The 19,832-nt window shown below is 39.1% G+C and overlaps 1 protein-coding gene across 1 annotated transcript; it reads right to left on the reverse strand.

Annotated features, from left to right (window-relative positions):
- Positions 1–9,037: 9,037 nt before the first annotated feature.
- Positions 9,038–18,909, reverse strand: LOC110000178 (homeobox protein Dlx3b-like). Its single transcript, XM_020655368.3, has 3 exons — positions 18,384–18,909; positions 16,066–16,250; positions 9,038–11,348 (listed from the first exon to the last, which is right to left on the reverse strand). The coding sequence occupies exons 1-3, from the start codon at positions 18,733–18,735 to the stop codon at positions 10,926–10,928; spliced, it is 960 nt and encodes a 319-aa protein (XP_020511024.1). The 5' UTR covers positions 18,736–18,909; the 3' UTR covers positions 9,038–10,925.
- Positions 18,910–19,832: the final 923 nt, after the last annotated feature.

Here is a 19,832-nt window from a genome sequence, read left to right on the forward strand (position 1 = left end):
CCCTATTTGATCTTGTTTTTTATAAATGAAAATGTGTTTTTGCACCTTTAACAGATACCAAATCGAGGCTTCAGCTGTGCTGTGCTAAAATAACATATCCCTTCTCCGTGTGCCCCAGCGGCCAGGAGCCATTTTCTCCAAAGTCATAAATCAGTAGAAGCAGGTCACGTATTTTTGCCCTCCAAACATCTGGAGAAGCAAACGGAGTCGTCAAATATCGTCAATGATTTTATAAATTGACCACGTCAATTATAGGTAATTTAGGACACAGCTTGTTAAATAAAGCTTTCACTCTGTTGCTGTAATTATCTGTAATTGCCAGTCAAGGGAATATTCTTCGGCCTCGGGCAAAAGGGGAAAACGCTAGGAAGTAGTGGATTACACCAAAATGGATTACTGAGGGCTAATCCCCACAATAATTTGATCCCTTGAATTAATATTACTAAAATGCATTCTTACAAACATTACAATGTTTGCTGTAAGGTAAGTTAAGTGTTCTGTAGGGTTTGATTTAATCCCCCTTTGGGGATTGTGTAAAAGAGCTAAAAGTGTCTGCTCTTTATCTTTTCTTTCTAGAACACAAAATGAAAGTAAAAATAATCCTTAACAGTGAGTTAGTGCAGAGATCATTGTTTGGACAGGTCAGATCAACCAAAAGAACAAAACTCTTGTTAAATTACCTTCAGGTGCTGTTTAATTGGGGAAGAAAAGGCCATGGTAATATGAGCTGTGTGTCTATGAGAATGAATTTGCCTTGAGAGTGAAGAATACTTTACTTTTCACAAAGTTGTTTTGCTGCAATGGCACACTCATATTTGTCCTAAAATCCCAATATCCTAAAATGATGCTAAACAAATGCATGTATCTCGACGATTAACTGGATTTTTTTAGTTAATCCTTCTTTTACTAGGATGAGCCCATGAACCCTGAGGTCTCATGTAATGGGCGCCTTGCATCAGTTGTATTAAAACAGAACATAAAAAACACGTAAGAATATATTTAAAATTATGGACCTACTTTAATGGTTAAACATTAAGTAGATATTAAAAAGTAGTTTTTTAAGTCAATTCAGAAACATTTTATAATTGATATTTATTTTCAATATTTTGAAGCCTCTTTTGAAGACTTTTTAACTGAAAAAGCAATTGATATCTTCCCAAATGTTCCACTTCCAGGATTATAACCAACTCAGTGGCTAATCTACTGAAACTGAATAACTCAAGGAATAAGAAAATCAATTCACCCCCCCAACCATTTCATGCCTGTAGTGTTTGTGACAGAGCAGTCGTTTACCTCAACATGAGACGATACACTGTTGGCGAGAGGTAAAAAATGGCTTACACACAGTTGGTATTGCATGACATATACCTTCTTTCTCTTCCTCTTCCATCCAGTGTTGCCTCTTGTCTGTTAAAGGGAAACACGTGGTTGGGAACCTGAACATTTTGTCACGATATCAGTGGAACTCAAAAAATACATCACTTCAGCACCTTTATGGCAAACTCTTTTTCCTTTAGATAGCACAATAAAGGTGAAACTGAAACTTTTTTGTTCCTGTTTTCCTGTCCCTCAAAGCCATGGTCATTCAAATTGTATAGATCTTTTATTATCTACTCCAGCATGAACAATCACCTCTTTCACAAAGCATGTCAGTGGGATTTTTAGAAGGCTGCGACTTCTTTAATCTGCTTCTTTGAACAGCATCCTGTTGCCTTTGGCGAAGTTGAGTTTTATGGTTACTACAAACGTGTTTTTTTTGCAGACTTCAGATGTGTTGCATCGTCCTAATTAACTGGTGGAAGCCTGATGGTGGCTAAGGGAACTAGAGGACACAATGCAGGTAAAAGGGCAAAAATAGGAAGATTATTACAAAGAGAAAGCAAATGATCTAACACATGTAGATTGTTGCCTCTGGATTTGGTTCCTTTTCACCAACAGTGAAGTAGCGCGAAAAGTACGTTCCAATTCATCAAATAATAGGCAATGAGTGACTTTGACACGCGATGTAATATCCAAAAGTCCTGCTGGTACATTCAGACATTGAAGTGCATTTTTACGGGAGTTGCATGTTCTCCCTGTGCGTGGGTTCCCTCTGGGTAATCTTGTTTTCTTTCCACAGTCCAAAGAAATGCTCATTATCTTAATTGTTAACTGTAATTTACCCATGAGCACCTTCACATAAAAGGGTTGGTGTTAGCTTCATCTAGCCTATCACAGTTAATCTAGCCTATCAGCAGATCGTCATATTTTGCCAACTCTGAGCAAACTATATCAACATTTGAAGACGTTAATAAGACTTAAGAGGCAATTACAGACTGCCGTAGTGACAGATTTAGGAAGAAACTCCACCCAACTGCAAATATTTTCCTCTTGTCCTGCTCTGCTTCAGTGCTTCTTTTTATTGTGTTGTGTGGCACCTTGTACTGTTAACCTCATAACACTATGAAGCAGAGTGATCATCTAACAAACTGAGGCAAGATATTTCATATTTATTCCCCTTAAAGTGTCTCTTAACTGTCACACTTTTGTGTTTTCAGCCGGGGGCTCCTGTCACCACATCAGATTTTAAAATATTGTCGGTTTGATAAGTGCTACGTCCTCCAGATTCTTATGTGTCCTTAAAACCTTTGCAGGATTTGTGTTATATAGTTCTAATGTTAAAAATCCATTTAATGGTCGTTAAGTTCTCTTACTTATAGGTTAAATATAATAATGTGTTTATTATGCTGCTGCCTTGTTTTCTGAATCCATCATGCTTTGGAGCCCTGTTGTTTTGATACCATCTTATTAGATACTGAACAGTGATCCTTTAATTTAGACCATTGTGTTTCATTGTTTTTAACAAATACAGTCCAACACATCAACCTTTTTTTTTTGCTGTTGTTATAAGTGTTAACAATAAGGCATACAATACAGCCATGGCATGTTACTGTCTGGGAAGCATTCCACAGGATTCACAAAGATAGATCAGTGATGACTTTTTAGGACTTCTGTTACACCACAGAGATTGCAATCTAATGTATCTTTTCACAATCACAGCGAATATTCTTTTCAATTATATCACATTTATACCAGTGCTTCCCAGCTCTAAATATAAAAGATGTCTGAAGATATGACTAATGTATACATTTTAGAGTATTTTCCCTGTTGACCATGGACAATGAGCCTCCCAGGGACGGAGAGAAAGGATTCACTTTTAGTCCAACGATGCTGACCAAAACTTTGAACAAACTCCTGAAGCATGGCTCACGACACTATAGATACAAACACACTGATGTAAGTTGAGGACTTTTTTAAGAAACATAATTAAATGTGTTTAAGTTCTGCAGATGCTCTTAAAAAGCATACAGCAATGTAAATTGTTAGCTACTATGAACACCTTACTGTGAGTTCTTATGAGACGTGAAAGATGAACAGGAAATGGAGGTGCAAAAAAAAAGAGTGCTTGCATGTGGACAAAAATGTAAAAACTATTAAAGTCAAGACTTCACAACTTGCTACTGGGCAGATGACAGCATGTGACCCCCAGAGTAGTAGAAAGCAGACAGAGAGAGAGAGAGAGAGAAAGAGAGAGAGATGGGGAAAAACATATTAATTAGAACAAGTCATAAACAGCAGGGGTCACTTTATATTTGCTTATTAAACTTGACTCCCGCGGTGAGAGAACACATACATGATAGTTTCTAAGTGCAACTGAGATACTGCAGGGCTTTGCTAAAGAGAGTTTGTGTGTGTGTGTGTGTGTGTGTGTGTGTGTGTGTGCGTGCTTGTGTGTGTGCATGTAGGATTTTGAGTACATTATCACAGTTTGACCGATTTACAGTATTTGGCTGATATGGAATTCATGTTGTCAATATTGAATGCATGATCAGAGAACCATTTTTAGTGTTTTTCTCACTGATGTGCATTTTCGAAATCATGTTACAATTGATTTTATAATAACAGTTCTGAGTCTGGGTCAGCTAATTTGACAGCTGATGAAAGCCCGGCCCAACTAACATGGGACATTTGGGAATTTAAAAAATCAGCATCGGGCCCCACAGTGTCCATTTTAACCTGCATATTGCATCAAAGTAAAATAAATGAGAAATGGCTCTTGTAGCTCTAACTCAATGATGATGGTCTCGATATTATTGATGATGATGATGGTTTTTGTTTGATAACGACGACTTATAAGATGGTTTCTATACTGATTAGAGTTCTCAAGAACTGCAGTCAGTGTTGTGCTTTGCCTCTGTGCAATGCCTGTCAGCGACTGTGTGACTCAAAGCTGGTCGTTTGCTCTTACTGACATTGTTCCCTTTTTTCTAGATCCTTGCTTGTGTTGTATTTACTCTCTGATGTACATCGCTTTGGATAAAAGCGTCTGCTAAGTGAATTATAGAATTGTAGAATTGTAAATGTTTAAATATGACTACTTAGATTTATGTTATCTAACATTGAAAGATTTTCTCTGTGGCACAAAATCCATTGCCAAGTGCAGTTCATTTTTAAAGGGCTACTAGCTCCTTCAGATTATTTCCCAAAATATGCATTTATATTGGCACCATACCAACAACATATATTGGCAGTACTCAGTAAAAACAAAAGTTCACTAAAGTATTGGCTTTTAAAAGCACATATCAGTCCAGACGCAGTGTGCAGATCATTGCTGGAGGCAGGGAAAGGAAAGTAACGTCAGCTCCAAATCTTTCAAGACACTGTTATAAACTTTCCTTCCGCTGCTGAGTTTTCCTCTTAGCTCAGCTCCAAGCAGCTTATGTCATCACCTTGTCTCACCGCCTCTTTGGCATGTGAACGCGAAGGAGCAGGAGTGCAAAACATTAACCTCAGCTCAACCTGAGACACATCATCCAACCTTTTATTGTGACATAAATGTCCAAAAATTAATTTTCTCAATGTTTAAGTAGAGCCTGATGAAACACTCTAGAGGTAAGAATTCCAATGCATGAAAAATGGAATCACAAATCCACCTGGCTTGTCTTTTCTTGCTATCATGTTGCTGTTTGTAGTATTAATATACAATAAGACACTGCTTGTTTGTTGGAACAATAGTCTGCAGGAAACACACAATAGCTTTGTTAAAAAACCATTTTTCCTGCAGGGTTGCAGTCACAGGTTTCTACAAGTCCCTGTTGGCCCTCCCTGTGTGATGTTCACATACATTCCTCTCTGACACCTGGAAGCTGAGGGCTCAGCACAGGAAGGCTAGAGCCTAAACAAACATGGAAGGTGTCCTAGTGGATCAGTGGTTTGGGGTCCACACCCTGCAAGCTTGCGGCTTCAGGTGAACATGATAATTTGAATGTCTGTTTCTCCTGTTTCTTTACGTCACCTATATGCACACGGTTTATGGCCTGTACTAGTCTGCCTCACATCTCGTATATAACTTTGGGTGAATTACGGTGGCCGGTAGGGGTCAAACGCTCAGCAACTGATGAAACGACATATGTATAGAAAAACATGCAGCATATATAGAAACACTGCACATTCAAAAGCAAATGCAAACTACCACAACAAAGGCTGAAACGGGCTGCAAAAGAAACAAACGCACTGCAAATAGGCAAAACAACTGCATAAGCATTTCGGTTTATTTACAGGAGAGAGTAAGAGAGACAGCTAGGAACAGAAAATTATGTTTAGATAGGGAAGTTGTATCGTTGAAAGACACAGGATAACTTCAATGTTACTGAAACGCAGAGATAAAGCGAGTCCAATCGGGATTTTGAAAACGGGGACGAGAGCCGAGTGTGGGTCTGTGGCTGTAGCCCCGGGATGCCTGGCGCACTAGTGCTACCTCTGGGGCTATGAGCTCCAGCTCCAACGCATCCCTCTGCACCCGCTTTCCCAGCCTGACACTTCGTGCTTTCGTCATCCCCAGAGTCCGGGTTGAACTCCCTACTCAGCTTTTTGCAACAGTTTAACATTCTCCCTGTCTTCAAACCCTGACACTTCACCCACGGAGAGCCCTCTGCCCCGGGCCTGACAAGTTCAAAATCCTGGCCGACTGCGCTCTCGTTCTCAAGCTGGGCAATGGTGCCGGTAGCCAACTTAGCAAAGCTACCGGTCAACAAGACCTCATAGACTGTAAATAAGAGCTTATTCTTTATTTACAACTATTTCACCTTTAAAAATAAAAATGGATTGAGTCAACGTTTGTCAAAAACTAGGCATTGGAATGTGTGTACTAAAGCTCATACTGTCTTTTCTAGAGTGGTCAAGGTTTTTCAATGAATTCAAAATGTCAACATGCTGTTGACACAAGAAAATAAATCATAGAATCAAAAGTTGTAGGATGAATCCTACCACAGCTGCAAACCATTTGATGGCTAAGATACTTCAGTCCGGACCTATGGACCAACATTTCTTGTTGTTTCTACTAAAGCAGAATAGAGAAAAGCTAGCACTCTTTGTTCTTCGGTAATCATTGTGTAAAATGAACTAGAACGCTAGAAAACATTTTGGATTGACACCAGATTGAAAAAATACTTGATAAAGGTGAGGGAAATAGTTGACTTTGATAAATGCAACTTCTGAACAGCTGCATTAGCTAGTCCCGCAAACACCTACAGGCTTCTAGTAGCTAGCAGTGTGGAGACTAACATGTTAAGTAAGACAACAAGCGGGCAAGGTTACGTTAACATCGGACCGATAGCATCCAGGCCGAAAGAACGTTGCGGGCTGTAAACAAACACAGCTAGGTTATATAGTTAGGCCGTGAGTTTTGTCTCAGATAAAACAAGATTATTTTTCCCTGCTCGAGTTGAATGGCAAGAATATAGATAAGATGTAGTCTATGTGCAAGAAATTAAACGTCTCCCACAAGAAAGACGCACCGAGCCAAACAACAACACGCTTCGGAGAGCCCGACGCTGAAGACACAGGTGCAGCTCGCGTTAGCCGGCTGATATACACTCTGTTGCCTTCAGAGATCTAATCTGTGATCTTGTCTCAGCACTTTTCTGCCACAGCAACACTAAATAACACTAATATGAGCTTTGAAGCAAATATAAACTAACACACACGTTACTTTTCCCAGTAACTAGTTACTTTTATAAAGCAGTAACTCTGTTAGTTACTCAGTTACTTTTTGGTATAAGTAACTACAAACTGTAACTATTTAATCATTTTCGGTAACATGCCTAACACTGTTAGCAAGTCAACCTCCAATAAACAGCGCCAGTTCTACACTCTACAATAAAAGCAAGTGGCATTTTCTGGTTTATTTTTATGATTACATGTTTGTTAAAAACATGTAATCATAAAAATAGGAAAATGGAAGAAACCATCCAAAGCAAAAGAACAATACGCAGAAAACTGTAAAAACACAGGGACAGCCATGAAGAAACATCCACACAAGAAGGAAGAATCAAATTAAGAAGATCTAGAAAAGAAAAAGGGAAAGACAGAGACCCAACCGTCACACAGGGGTAATCAGGGACAGGTGAGACTAACCGGAGTCAGGTGAAAACAATGAGGGTGGGACACACAATCACAAAGGCGTAAAAGAAAAGGAGGCAACAAAAAAGCTTTATACTAGGGACATGAGAGTGACAAAGTAAATCAGGAAATGATAACTGACAACAAGAAATGAAATACATTACCAATCAAGAATAACACATATAACAATGTCTGCTTGTGATTTCTCTTTAAGTTAAAACATGCTGATGGCACACACATTAAAGGCAGAGTCTCTGATGATCCTTCAAAACTGTTGTTGTTTTTTTTGACTGGTTGCAAATCTGAGGCCTACAAAGCGAGTTCAACATACCCAGGGAATCTTTTGGTGATCTGTCTTCACCAACCTTGACAAGGTGATTGCTACGCCATCACACAAACTGGTTATCAACTTATAATGTCAACCCAGAGGATCCAGAGGCTTGTTTGAAAGGGCCGTTGTTTGGCTGCTGGTATAAAGCAGTTGGTAGAGCAGGAACGCCACGTACAAAAGCTTCGGTCCTTGTACTGGTTGCCGGTTCAAACTCCAATCCTGGTGCTGTTTGGTGCATTGGATCCCCCAGTCTCTCTCTCCCCACATTTACCATCACTCTATAGATTTCCTATACCAAATAAAGACAAAATCCTGAAAGGTAATCTTAAAAACAAAATTGCAGCCCTGATGGTATCAAACTGAGGGGTATGGAACTAATACAAATGAACAGAATATAAAAACCCTCCTCCCCTCTCATGATCAGCTCATAGACCTCTGTGATCAAGACAGCTTATTGGTCGTGGCTGATTTGGTTAGTTGTGTATAAGTTACCATGACGATCTACCCTGTTCAGAAGTATGCTCAAGTTAGGCTACTTCTCTTACCACAACCTTGCTTTGCAAGTACTTCCTCTTGGCTTTTTGAGCTGATGACTCAATTGTACTCTTTGCTGTTGTATTTGTTTTATAGGTTTGTCTGTTCACTGCAAATTTATTTAAGTTTTCTGGAGCACATTTTTATTATTGCCAACTGATTGACGTGATAAATGTCTTCATCTATCTCTCGGAAAGAAAGCAGTGAGATATGTGAAACATAATTTTCTTTATTTTAACCACTTTAATTGATGGAAAACCTGTAGGTTTGTATGTTTAAAGCAGCTTGTTTGTCACACACACACACACACACACACACACAAACACACACACACGCACGCAAACACACATGTCTCCTCCCTTTTCCAACAGTGTGCCACATGAAAGCAGTGTCAGCGGTGTGTTATTAGTATCCAGAGACTCCAGAGTGTCTGCTGCACTGTCGCCTCCCACAACCTTCTTTACACGCACTGTATGTGTGTGTGTGTGTGTGTGTGTGTGAGTGTGTGTTTTTGTGTAGATATATAGATGGCTGCAACCTGCATCAGTTGTCTGACTCACTCTCACAGGAACACCAGGAAAGGGCCGTCAGCACACTTTCAACGCCTTTGTTTAGTGTCTGTGTGTGTGTGTGTGTGTGTGTGTGTGTGTGTGTGTGTGTGTGTGTTTGAGTATATTTGCATACTGCTATCACCCAAAGATACACACCAAATAAAAATAAACAACCGGCGGGTTCAAATAAAGACATTTATTTTTTGCATATTTTCTGACTTAAAAAGGCTCCTAAGGCACAAACTGTTGTGCTACATTTGATCTACGGTTGACAATATAAATTATTCATCTGTGTACAGCATGTTTTAAAAGAATATATACTTTGCCTTAGCAAAGGCCACTTTGACTCTTGATCAGTATTTTAAGATGTGAGATCCTTGTAATATTTGGAAGCAGGAGTTAAAGGGCCCCTTCAAAAAAGTTCTCCAATGAGAGCAAGTTGGGATTCCTTGTGTTTCTCTGCATTGGTCAAACACAACCTGTCAACATATTTCTGTAAACCAAACATCTTGTCTTGGTTCTTAACATCACTTGGAGGCACACACAGCTTGGTTAATTTCACTGCATTTTCAAGGGACTGCGTCTGGAATAACTTTTTTGTGCAGCTCCCGCTACTTAAGGCTAACTCGTGCCCGGTTTAATGACCTGTTGTGTAGGCCAGGCCAGGCTCAATACCAGGATTTCTCGAACAAACCAATTACTTGTGTTCTGTTTCGGCAAGTTTCACAAGTTACATGTCGGCACCAAACTGGCTCAACGACAGTGCTATAAAACCAAAATAAACATATTTTGCTGTGATTTTTTTTTAAATGGAGGTCTAAACAATTTACATTTCTTCATGAAGACGCAGATTATTTTTTGCGATGATTTTGCGATCATTGATTCCCTTCGGTCGTTCTGCATATAAAAGTGACAGGCATTAATGTTATATGATTATGTATTGTGTGAATCTCACTTTACTTCTGAATATACCTTCAGAAAAAGGCACTGACTATGGCACAGTGATGTGTTTCAGACTTCTATTGGTTGAGGTCTGTTTATTTTATTTTTTAAATAATGAGTTGTGGGTATTTTTAGGCAGGGAGGGTCTTATAAAATTCATTATAAATATATTTTTTTACTCCATCATTATTTCTGCTCTACACCTGACACCTACATTACCCACAATCCAACGGGAATGCAAATAGCTAAGTTTGAGATCTTGATATATTTTGCTGGTGGCAGCTCATGTAGCCTACACAAGCCGCTACACAGATCAGAAGCTATATGAAGAGTTCTTATATCTCGAACAGTCCAAAATGTTTACATTTCAAAACTCTCCTCCACGCGGAGAGCACAAACTTGCACTTTTTGATTGCAAAACAGTCACAATTTACACAGCGCTTTACTTTAATCTGCTCCAGGAAAAATAAAACTCAAATTAAAAATGCGTGCAAAAAGAGCTAGGGCCACAGGACATGTGTTTTGCTATTAGGTCATTCAGTGTCTCGCCATGGTTTGTCTCCTTTGGTTGGGTGATACTGATCTTTTATTTTAAAGGTTAGCATTGTTTCAGTTCTGTTCACTGTTCGGACCTTACCTCAAATCAAACCACCCATTTTTCTGCTCATTTAAAGTCAACCATAAGTGTCCTGTGCTGCTTAGGTGGACTTGAAGCGCTGCAAAGCCAGGAAGAATTTCAGTAGTCTTCAGTTGTTGATTAAAAATGTTGTGTTTTTTTTTCTTAAATTAAAAAATGGCAATATAAAAAAACATATTAAATAAAGTAAATATTAGTGGCTATCTGTGATTTTTTGAATTAAATTTGTCAATCTCAGCTCTGCAAAAGCCACATCAGTCACCACTATTTTCATTATGACCTCTGTAGAATGAGTTCATGCAACATGGTAGCTGCGGCCGGTACTCGTTTTCAATCCACATTTTGTGGAGAAGCATGTTTTACGACGTGTGTATTTGGGGTTTACAGTAATGACTTGTGTCTCTGTCATGTGTTTCTGGTCACAATAGAGCTATAAATCGTCCCCCCAAAAAATCCTCCCTCTTTCAACCTCTTGTGCAGACTCCATGTTTCAGTAGACGGCTCCCAGACTCTGTGCAGCTGTCGATGCACCTGATGACGCGTGGTGCGCCTGGCCCGACTGTTGCAGACCTAAATTTTCCCCTTGCTGCTGGTACCAGTTCTGATGTGTGTAATCTCCCATGCAGGCGGGCGAGGAGTCGACAGGAGGTTGATAGTGACCCTGCCCCCTGCTGGTAGGGTCTATCGCTGCATTATTGTTGCTGCTGTTTGTGTTGTTGCTGTTACTGCTGTTGTTGTTGTTACTGTTGCTGTTGCTGTTGTTCTCCCACACAGCTGGGGACGGAGGAGAGTTGCAGGCCATGGAGTCGCTAGCGTCAGGGCTGTGATCGAGAGGAATATCTCCGAGTGGAAACTCTCCATTCTTGTAGAGCTTCTTGAACTTGGAGCGACGGTTTTGGAACCAAATTTTGACCTGGAGGGAAGAACACCAAATGTTGAGGCAAATTAAATAAATTAAATAAATCAAGCAACATCAAATGAATATCACCTATTTACTCTCTTTTTAACTGTAGTTTGGAGGAAAAAAAACTTCTGCCTGTCATTGCTAGAAATGGGATTTATAAGTATGAGTGAGATGGAAGAGGGCTTGAGTGTTCAGATGTATGATTTTTTAAAATATTTGTTTGAAATATTCATTGGCTGATGTCCTCCTACAACAACCTTTCTTATTTGCCAAATAAGTCCTTTGACAACGTCAAGGCTGTAGCTGAAAGACTAAAGCTCAAACATCATAAATCATACAGACCATGAGAAAATATCTAAGCAACAAATTGTTTTATAGTCTACAAAGACATCATGTTAGTCAGATCTATTGTGCACTAATTATGGTACAGTTTTCTTATATGTTGAACTTGAATAAAGATGACTTGGATTGTGTTTTTAATGCTCTCATAATTGCTTAATAATATAGCTGTGTGTTCGTTTTAAAAAGAAGCAGCTCTGCCAACAGCAGAGCTTTTCATGTTAACGATTCGTAACACGCTCCAAACAATGCCCATTTAATGTGATCACACCCATGACAAGTTTTGGAGTTCACAACCTTATGACTGCTGAGCACAAAAGCTTAAACATAAACCCTGGGTATTATGGATGTTGATAATAAGGAATTATCAGACAACATAAAGATTTTGCTCAATCAATATTATGAGTACAGTAGTTCAAAATAGATTAAAAAAACAACTTTTTCTCGTCGCTTCCTTTCCCTCCCATCAAATCCATTAAGAATCCAGTGGTTAAACACTCTTTAAGAATATGGGCCCAATTCAGGAAATTCTTTGGGCTAGACAGATTTTCTCTTCTAAGCCCTGTTAAATCAAACCATCTTTTTGAACCTTCTGTGCATGACTCTGTTTTTCGTGAATGGCACAGGAAGAGTATTATAAACTTTAAAGATCTGTTTAGAGACAATAATTTTGCATCATTTGAGCAGTTAAGCAAAAAGTTGAATCTACCAAAGTCTGACTTCTTTAGATATTTACAAGCAAGATGTTTTCTCATCTCAAAGTTTTCCCATATCCCCTCGTCAGCAGAAACAACCATTGTTGACTCGGTCCTGTCCCTGAGCCCATCTCGGAAAAGACTCATTTCAGTGCTGTATAGCATGGTGGCAGAACTAAAGCGGGACACTACAGACATACTTAAAAGATCATGGGAGGAAGGCTTGGGCCTGTCTTTATCTGAAGACACTTGGGGCTCTGTGCTCAAGCGTGTTAACACAACTTCTCTCTGTGCTCGCCATTGCCTAATCCAGTTCAGTGGTACACAGAGCTCATATCTCTAAAGTTAAACTGTCTCGTTTTTGTCCCGACATTGACACGTACTGTGACAAATGCAAGAGTGCTGAAGCATCACTTGTTCATATGTACTGGCAATGCCAGAAAATAAGATTCTCACTCCAACATTCAAATGCACAGTTTATTGAAATTTGGGGACCTTTTCTGAACTCTGTACACAACCTTTAAAACCATGATCCAGATGCAGCTTGATCATCTCTCTCTTTCAGATACACAACTCAGTCTTTAATGGGACTGGGGAAATGATCTCACGTCAACACTGGCAGTGACAGGGTAGGGATTGTATTATAATGGATATTTTGTTTATTGTTTTTGTTTTGTTTTTTTGTTTACTTTGTTAATTTCATTAACCTAAAAAGTAAAACACAGGCTGTTGTTGTAGGTCCATGCTTTACTTATTTACCATGTGCAGTTAATAGCTTTATTTTTGTGCATGTCTCTTACTCTGCCTACGTAGATGTGACTGTTAACTACGTTTGGTGTTTATTTTTACCATCCTCTACTATCAGTGACTGATCAGCACTGCACTTAATGTGCATCATGTTTGTATTTCAATAAAAAGATTTTGACAAAAAAACAAAATTTAAAAAAAAAAGTTTTTTTTTCTTACCAAGTTTTTTTGTTTCATGAAAAAATAGGATATGCAGTCTTTTTTTATTATTTATTTTGGGGCTTTTTGTGTCTTTATCGTAGAAATAGGACAGTGGATGGAGTTGTAAATCAGGGACAGAGAGAGTGGGGAATGGCATGAAGGAAAGGAGACACAGGTTGGATTCAAACCCGGGCTGCCCACTTGGAGAACTCACAACCTCTGCAAATGGGGCGCGCACTAACTACTAAAGCTGGGGTGAAAAATTGATATAGCATAGTATCGCGATATTTTGTGTGCCGATATTATATCATGTCATGGCGGCCAAGTATGGATATTTTTAATATGATATTTTAGATATGCTCTTTAAATGTTTAACTGCTGAAGGGGTTGCACAATTCTTTTTGAACAAGTTACATTGTGAAGGATTCATGTTAAAGTTCAATCAGACTGAAATACCAACAGTTCAGATTGTGAGGTGCGTTCAGCCTTTTTCAGGGTTTTACCTTTATCACAGTGTTGCTCAGTCTGTGGGCTTGACTCCCGTCATGTTGAATTATAAAGACTGAAGTGAGATATTTAGACTGACAATTTTTTTCTTACTTGACAAACAGTTCTTGATTTTTAATTTTGTGGACATAAAATTCAGTTAAAAAAGTTAAATCGCAATATATTGTATAGCGATTCGCAGCATATCGCAAAATGTTTAAAATCGCAATAATATTGTATTGTGACTCAAGTATCAGAATAATATAGTATCGTGGGGCCTCTGGTGATTCCCACCCCTAATAACTACTACGCTATCGGCGCCCCAATATGCACTCCTCATGTCGAGGACACATGTAAGCGTGCGTTATTTATAACGGAAATAGTTTTCAATTTGCCAAACCTTATCAAAATGAAGTGAGCACAATGATGGTGAATGAAACGAATGGAAAATATCCGCCTATAGTGGGACAATGAGGAAGTTATCTGTAAGTTGTGCAGTGCCGTATGGAAATATAGCAGTAGTACAACCATGAACCAGATAATATATCAACTTTATAGGGACACTTTTGGTTCCTAAATCAGAGCTCACTCTTAACCTATATTCTTTAAAAAAAGAGATGAATAATTATCCTTAAAATATTCCCAAAATATTTTTGTCAAAATAAATAAGGTTAATAAGGTTATTTTTTAGAAATAAAAGTTATATATACACACTGTATGTTTTATTGTTGATAAACTTTCATATAGCACAAAACACAAAGAACTATAATTGCCCTGCAGAGTCTAAGATTCTTCAGAGCTCTGTTACATGTCATCAACAGGATCAGAGCCATTGTCAGTCTGCTCTTTGTTAAATCAACATTAAATCCAAGAGGGCATCAAACCAACTTCACCTGACTATGTCGTTTCAAGTTGCAGGGTATTGTGCTCACACCTTTGTTTTGTTTTTTTAAGCGTCTGCATGAAGCCCTAACATGACATTGAACAAAGAAATACCGAAGGCCAAGTTAAAACAACCCGTGCCACAAGTTTTGTCTTTTTTAAATCATTTAAAGGGAGGAGTATGTCTGTCTAAACCAGCCTGACAGTTACATGTCACGGTGCCACACAGGATCATAGTCGACCTCACTGGATCTCATTGTGTAGTGTTGTACTGTATCCTTCATTGTTGTTGTTAAACCTGCTATTGTAGTAGATTTGAAGACAAAATACAACTCCCTATGTGTTTAAACATAACCTTAACCTATGTGATACGGTATTGCTCCTTATATGACCTTTATGAGTGTTTTCAGTTATGCCAGTTCAAGGTGTCTTTATTTATTTTGCTCTCACTCTCATCACATCAACTCACACTTCAAATACTTTTTTCTGTTTTGACGTCAGTTGGATGTTAAGGATCCTTAAATACAAACACTTCAGCTGTTTTTAATTTACTTCAACATTCCCCAGAGTTTCCATTTTAAATTAAGTGATTAACAAGCTTAAAGGTGCACTGTGGAGTTTTAGAGGTGAAATTTGAAAGTTGGAGAAGTGAAACAATTCTATGCTATATTTTCTGAACTGAATACACAAACTTTACTTAAAGAAAAAATGGATCTCTAGAACACTATTTAGAGCTTAAAAGCTACCAGGAGAGTTACGGTTTCACTGTTGCGGACCCCCCACCATAACTTCTCGTGGTTCATTTTATCTTCAAACAGTGTTAGAGGGACCAAATTTTCCTCTGAGGACAGTTTGTGAATAGAGTTAAGAAAATATACCACAGAATCTGTACACTTCTCCAACTTTCTCATTTCTCTACCAAAACTACAAAGTGCACCTTTAAAGTAAATTTTTCAACTACATTAATGTCTTACTGTGTTTGTGTCAGTTCAACTGTATTGTTTTTTCAAAAAAAGAAGAAGGTTAAACTGCTTTCAGCTCACACTCCTTCAAAGTGAGGAGCTTACTTCATGACTTCAACTTCAAAAACCCAAGACACCTTCAGCCACAACATGTAAACTGATACCACCTGTTTTATTCTATAACACTTAAATGATAAACCCGTCTGTGCATCTATTTCAGCTGACACTTCAACTAATTCATGTGCTTCAGCTTAAGATGCAGCTCACATCTCAACTCTTTTGCACAATAAAAAAAAAAAAGCATCAGCCACTTCCAAGGTAAGAGGCTAAGCATAATCTGGTTTCAATTTTTTTACAACACTCTATAAAATGTATTTTCTGAAAAGCATTTGATGGTGTCGAATGCAGCCTCACCTGTGTCTGTGTGAGTCCCAGTTGGGCGGCCAGCTCAGCACGCTCGGGCAGCGCCAGGTACTGCGCAGACTGGAATCTCCTCTGCAGGACGGCCAGCTGGTAGCTGGAATAGATGGTCCGCGGCTTCCGCACCTTTTTGGGCTTCCCGTTGACCATCCGAACCTCCACAAGTGGTTCCTCCTTCACTGTGGGTAGAAAAAATAAGAAAAGTTCTTTAAATGGACTTGAGGAATTTTACAATCCAAATTGAAATTTTCAGTCGACTTCAGTGGTCTTTTTGAAATAATATTCGATCTGTGTAAGAATCCTGTTGTGCTATGTCTTCACAGAGCAGTTTGTGCAGATATAAGCTGTCACACGAAAATGGCCACTGCTGCTCACAACCCTTAAAGTTTCAAAGAAATTCCGCCAGCACTGTGAACTTATAATTTTGGTCTGAGTGTCTCCCACAGCCGGGGAGGAAGACGGAGATTTATAGGTGCTTTTCAAGTAGCCTGAAGGCCCTCTTGTATACATCATTCATGCTTTGTGTTGTTATTTCTGAACCTCATTTGTGTCTACTTTTAGAAATACATTCAGCCTTTCCCAACACACATTTTTTTTTATCAACACATATTCAAGAAACACCACCATTTTGACCATTCAGTTCAAATATATGTGTATGAATATGTATGAATGTGTATGTATCGATAACTTTTTTCATTGATTTACTAACCCTAATCCAAACCTAACTTAACTAATGATTTTGTTGTAACATTTATTTATTATGAGTTAATTTCATATCTATAACCACTAAGTCTTTATACTTTTCATCAGCTGTTTGTGTATTCATAAAATCGTTTAATTGTCGATAGATGTATTTGGGTGTGGCTGCAGACTGTTGCACGATAAGGAGCCGTCCTCGCTGAATGATTCAAAGGCCAAGGCTGACTGACATGCTGTGACACCTGACGAGCGTGGCTGAGGGCCAAAGTCCCCCGAGGCCATTTCCAGGAGTCAACTCCCAACTGGAATGTCAGAAACAGAACACCAGTCTGTCGAGTTTGTTTTTCCTCCGTAGTTTGCATACGCACAATCCCAGCTCAAAAAAAAAAACAAAAAAAAACAAAACAAGAAGACTTTTTTTGAACAATGGAGTCCATTGTTTGGACCTGAAGTGAAATGTAGATGGTGCTTGTTTTCCCTAATGTTGTCTAACGTTGTTAAGTTATTGTTGTATTTGGGTCTTGAGCTCACAGTGACCTCGTTGTTTTACTCTTATAGGATCTCATTTACAGAAACTTAAAAGATTTTACACAATATTTGTTTCTTTTTTTTTCACTGTTTCATTTAATCCACTGATTTTTCTTAGAACAGGCCGATACATTTTGCTGTTGTGTTTATAAAAAACAATTGTGTGTTAATCTAGAGTTTGAAAATAGGTGAAGTTTAAAGATCACCGGTTAGAACTAGGCAATTGCTTCCATCCAAAGGCCTTTATGATGACTCCCTGTCGTAAATATTATCTGGGGGGGAAAAGGTTAAAGGACAAAATAATATATAGAAATGAGAAAGTGAAACAGAAAACAATAGTTTACCTCTTTCAGTCTATCACTGTTGACTGTAATAATTATCTCTGATTTCCCCTTCCCCCCCCCATCCCCTCTTCCTCTCCTATATCTCATCCAAAAACGTTGTGTCATGAAGTGTGTTCTTCTGGAAACATATGACAACACACTGCAAAGGTGATCATTTATAAAAATGTACCTTCAACCTGTGACATCCGGCATGTGGCAATTAAAAATCAGAGGCTGCTCAACTGACAATAATTCCATACTGTTGTTTTTGATGTACTTCTTTAATCCAAAAAAAGATATATTATTTTAACTGTCTGATATATTTTTCTCATAAATCCTGAATACATGTATACCTCAGCAAAAATATCTATATATAAAAATATAAATATTGTTGTTTTCATATCAAAGATTCACTTTAGGCACGTTATATTACTTTCCAAATGTATATTTCACTTTACTTCTGCGCAATCTAAAAAAAAGAAAAAGAAAACACGTCTCGGCCCCTTGTGCGTAAAGGTCATTGGCAATAATCTGGTTTAAAAGGCCTGACGTCACGTGAGCGCTTAGCAAAGATCACCCTCAGGTGGTCAATGTGGTTTTTCTGGTTCTTTGACAAAGATGGAGAGCTGTGTGTAAGCATTTTATGTATTTATCATTTCATATATTTACATTTAAAAATATACCATGGATCAATCTTATGGATTAGTTCCAAAGTATCCTTAAAGGTACAGAAGTTCACTTTTGGTATTTGATTTGACTTACCTTCGGCCAGCATCGTTGACTGCACCTCTCTGCTGTAGGCAGCGTGCTCTCTGTACGCTGCATGAGAGTATGGGTATTCTGTCTTGCCAACAGCGTACGCACCCCCTGGCGCCATCCCGTTCAGGTTGTAATGGTGGTACGCGTACGGGTTCATGTGCTGAGCTGAGTACGGCTGCTGCGCCTGGTAGAAATCCTGCGGGCCGTGGAGCGCACTCTGGCCGCTGTAGAAGCCCATGTCTGTGGATGAAGACTCCGGCAGAGTGGGTGAATCCTTGGTGGCCGAGATGGAGCTCCCAACCACGGATAGGGGAGGCTTCTTCTCTTCGAAGACAGGTGAGGACTGTCCGTTCATTTCCCGACCTTTTTTTTTAAAGAGTTATTCTGCTCTTAACTTTAAACCAAGGACAGTTCTGAACTCCTCACCGTCTGGAGCTGGCGTTCCCAAACTCCCTAAACGCAGCAGCCGGGTTGTCCACCGTGGCGGCGCCCAACCCAACTAGAGCTGGTAATTACAGGGCGCGCCGAGCTGAGCCAAGCCGGGCAGGACAGAGGGGAGTGGATGTCTCCTTCTCATTGGCTCGGCTGCTCGCTCACTGCCTCTGCCCTGAGGCCAAGACAGCGATGACTGTCGCCTGTCTGGCTCCCTTCTCCTCCCCACAGAAACCTCTTGTAAGCCTCTCCTTGGGCCCGCAGCACGGCGCATAAACAGTTGGCAATCCTGTCAAGTCTTCTAACTTTTACCTCTTTCAAATCTTAGAAAACAACCACTATTCTCACCAGAGTAGACGAAGATTGACTTAACCACGCATAATGGTGTTGTGATAAGGAGTGTTTACGAATAAGCTTTACGGTGCTGTTCCATTCAAATGCAGATTTAGAGCCATGTGTTGTTGTCCACCAGTGTTTGGGGGTTATTTACAGTTAATCGAGGCTAATTAAAGAAAAGGGCTTTTCCTCTTTTACATGTGTTGACTCGGGACCCGAGGCTTCTCACAAGCCTCGGGGAGGAGGAGGAGAAACAGCCCATAAAAGCTTAATAAACCTTTGGGGTGCTGTATGGCCTGTAACATTCCTAAAAGAGTTTAGATTAAGTTAAGCTGCAGCAGAGTGCTCATCTCAGAAAATGTGAAATACTTATTCTTACAAGCCGGAACCTTAACCATAATACACTCATTAAAAACACATTTAATACTCAAGCTGGAGGTGAAGTTATATGATCCCTAAAGTTTAAAGTAGTAATGTCAAAATCTCACCACTAGATGTCAGTACTAAGTCTCTCTGACTACCAGGCGCAAGCTTATACACTAACACTGATTTAAATGAAGCCAGAAGTAATTTGTTGTGCCTCTGAAGCCTCGTCAGATGACTTCCATTTAAACTTCACATTTCAACCATTTGTCCACACACTCTTAATCATCTGCAATGTTTACATATTTTTAACAAATTGTT

The sequence above is a fragment of the Labrus bergylta genome, chromosome 16 (genome assembly GCF_963930695.1).
Source record: "Labrus bergylta chromosome 16, fLabBer1.1, whole genome shotgun sequence".
NCBI lineage: Eukaryota > Metazoa > Chordata > Actinopteri > Labriformes > Labridae > Labrus > Labrus bergylta.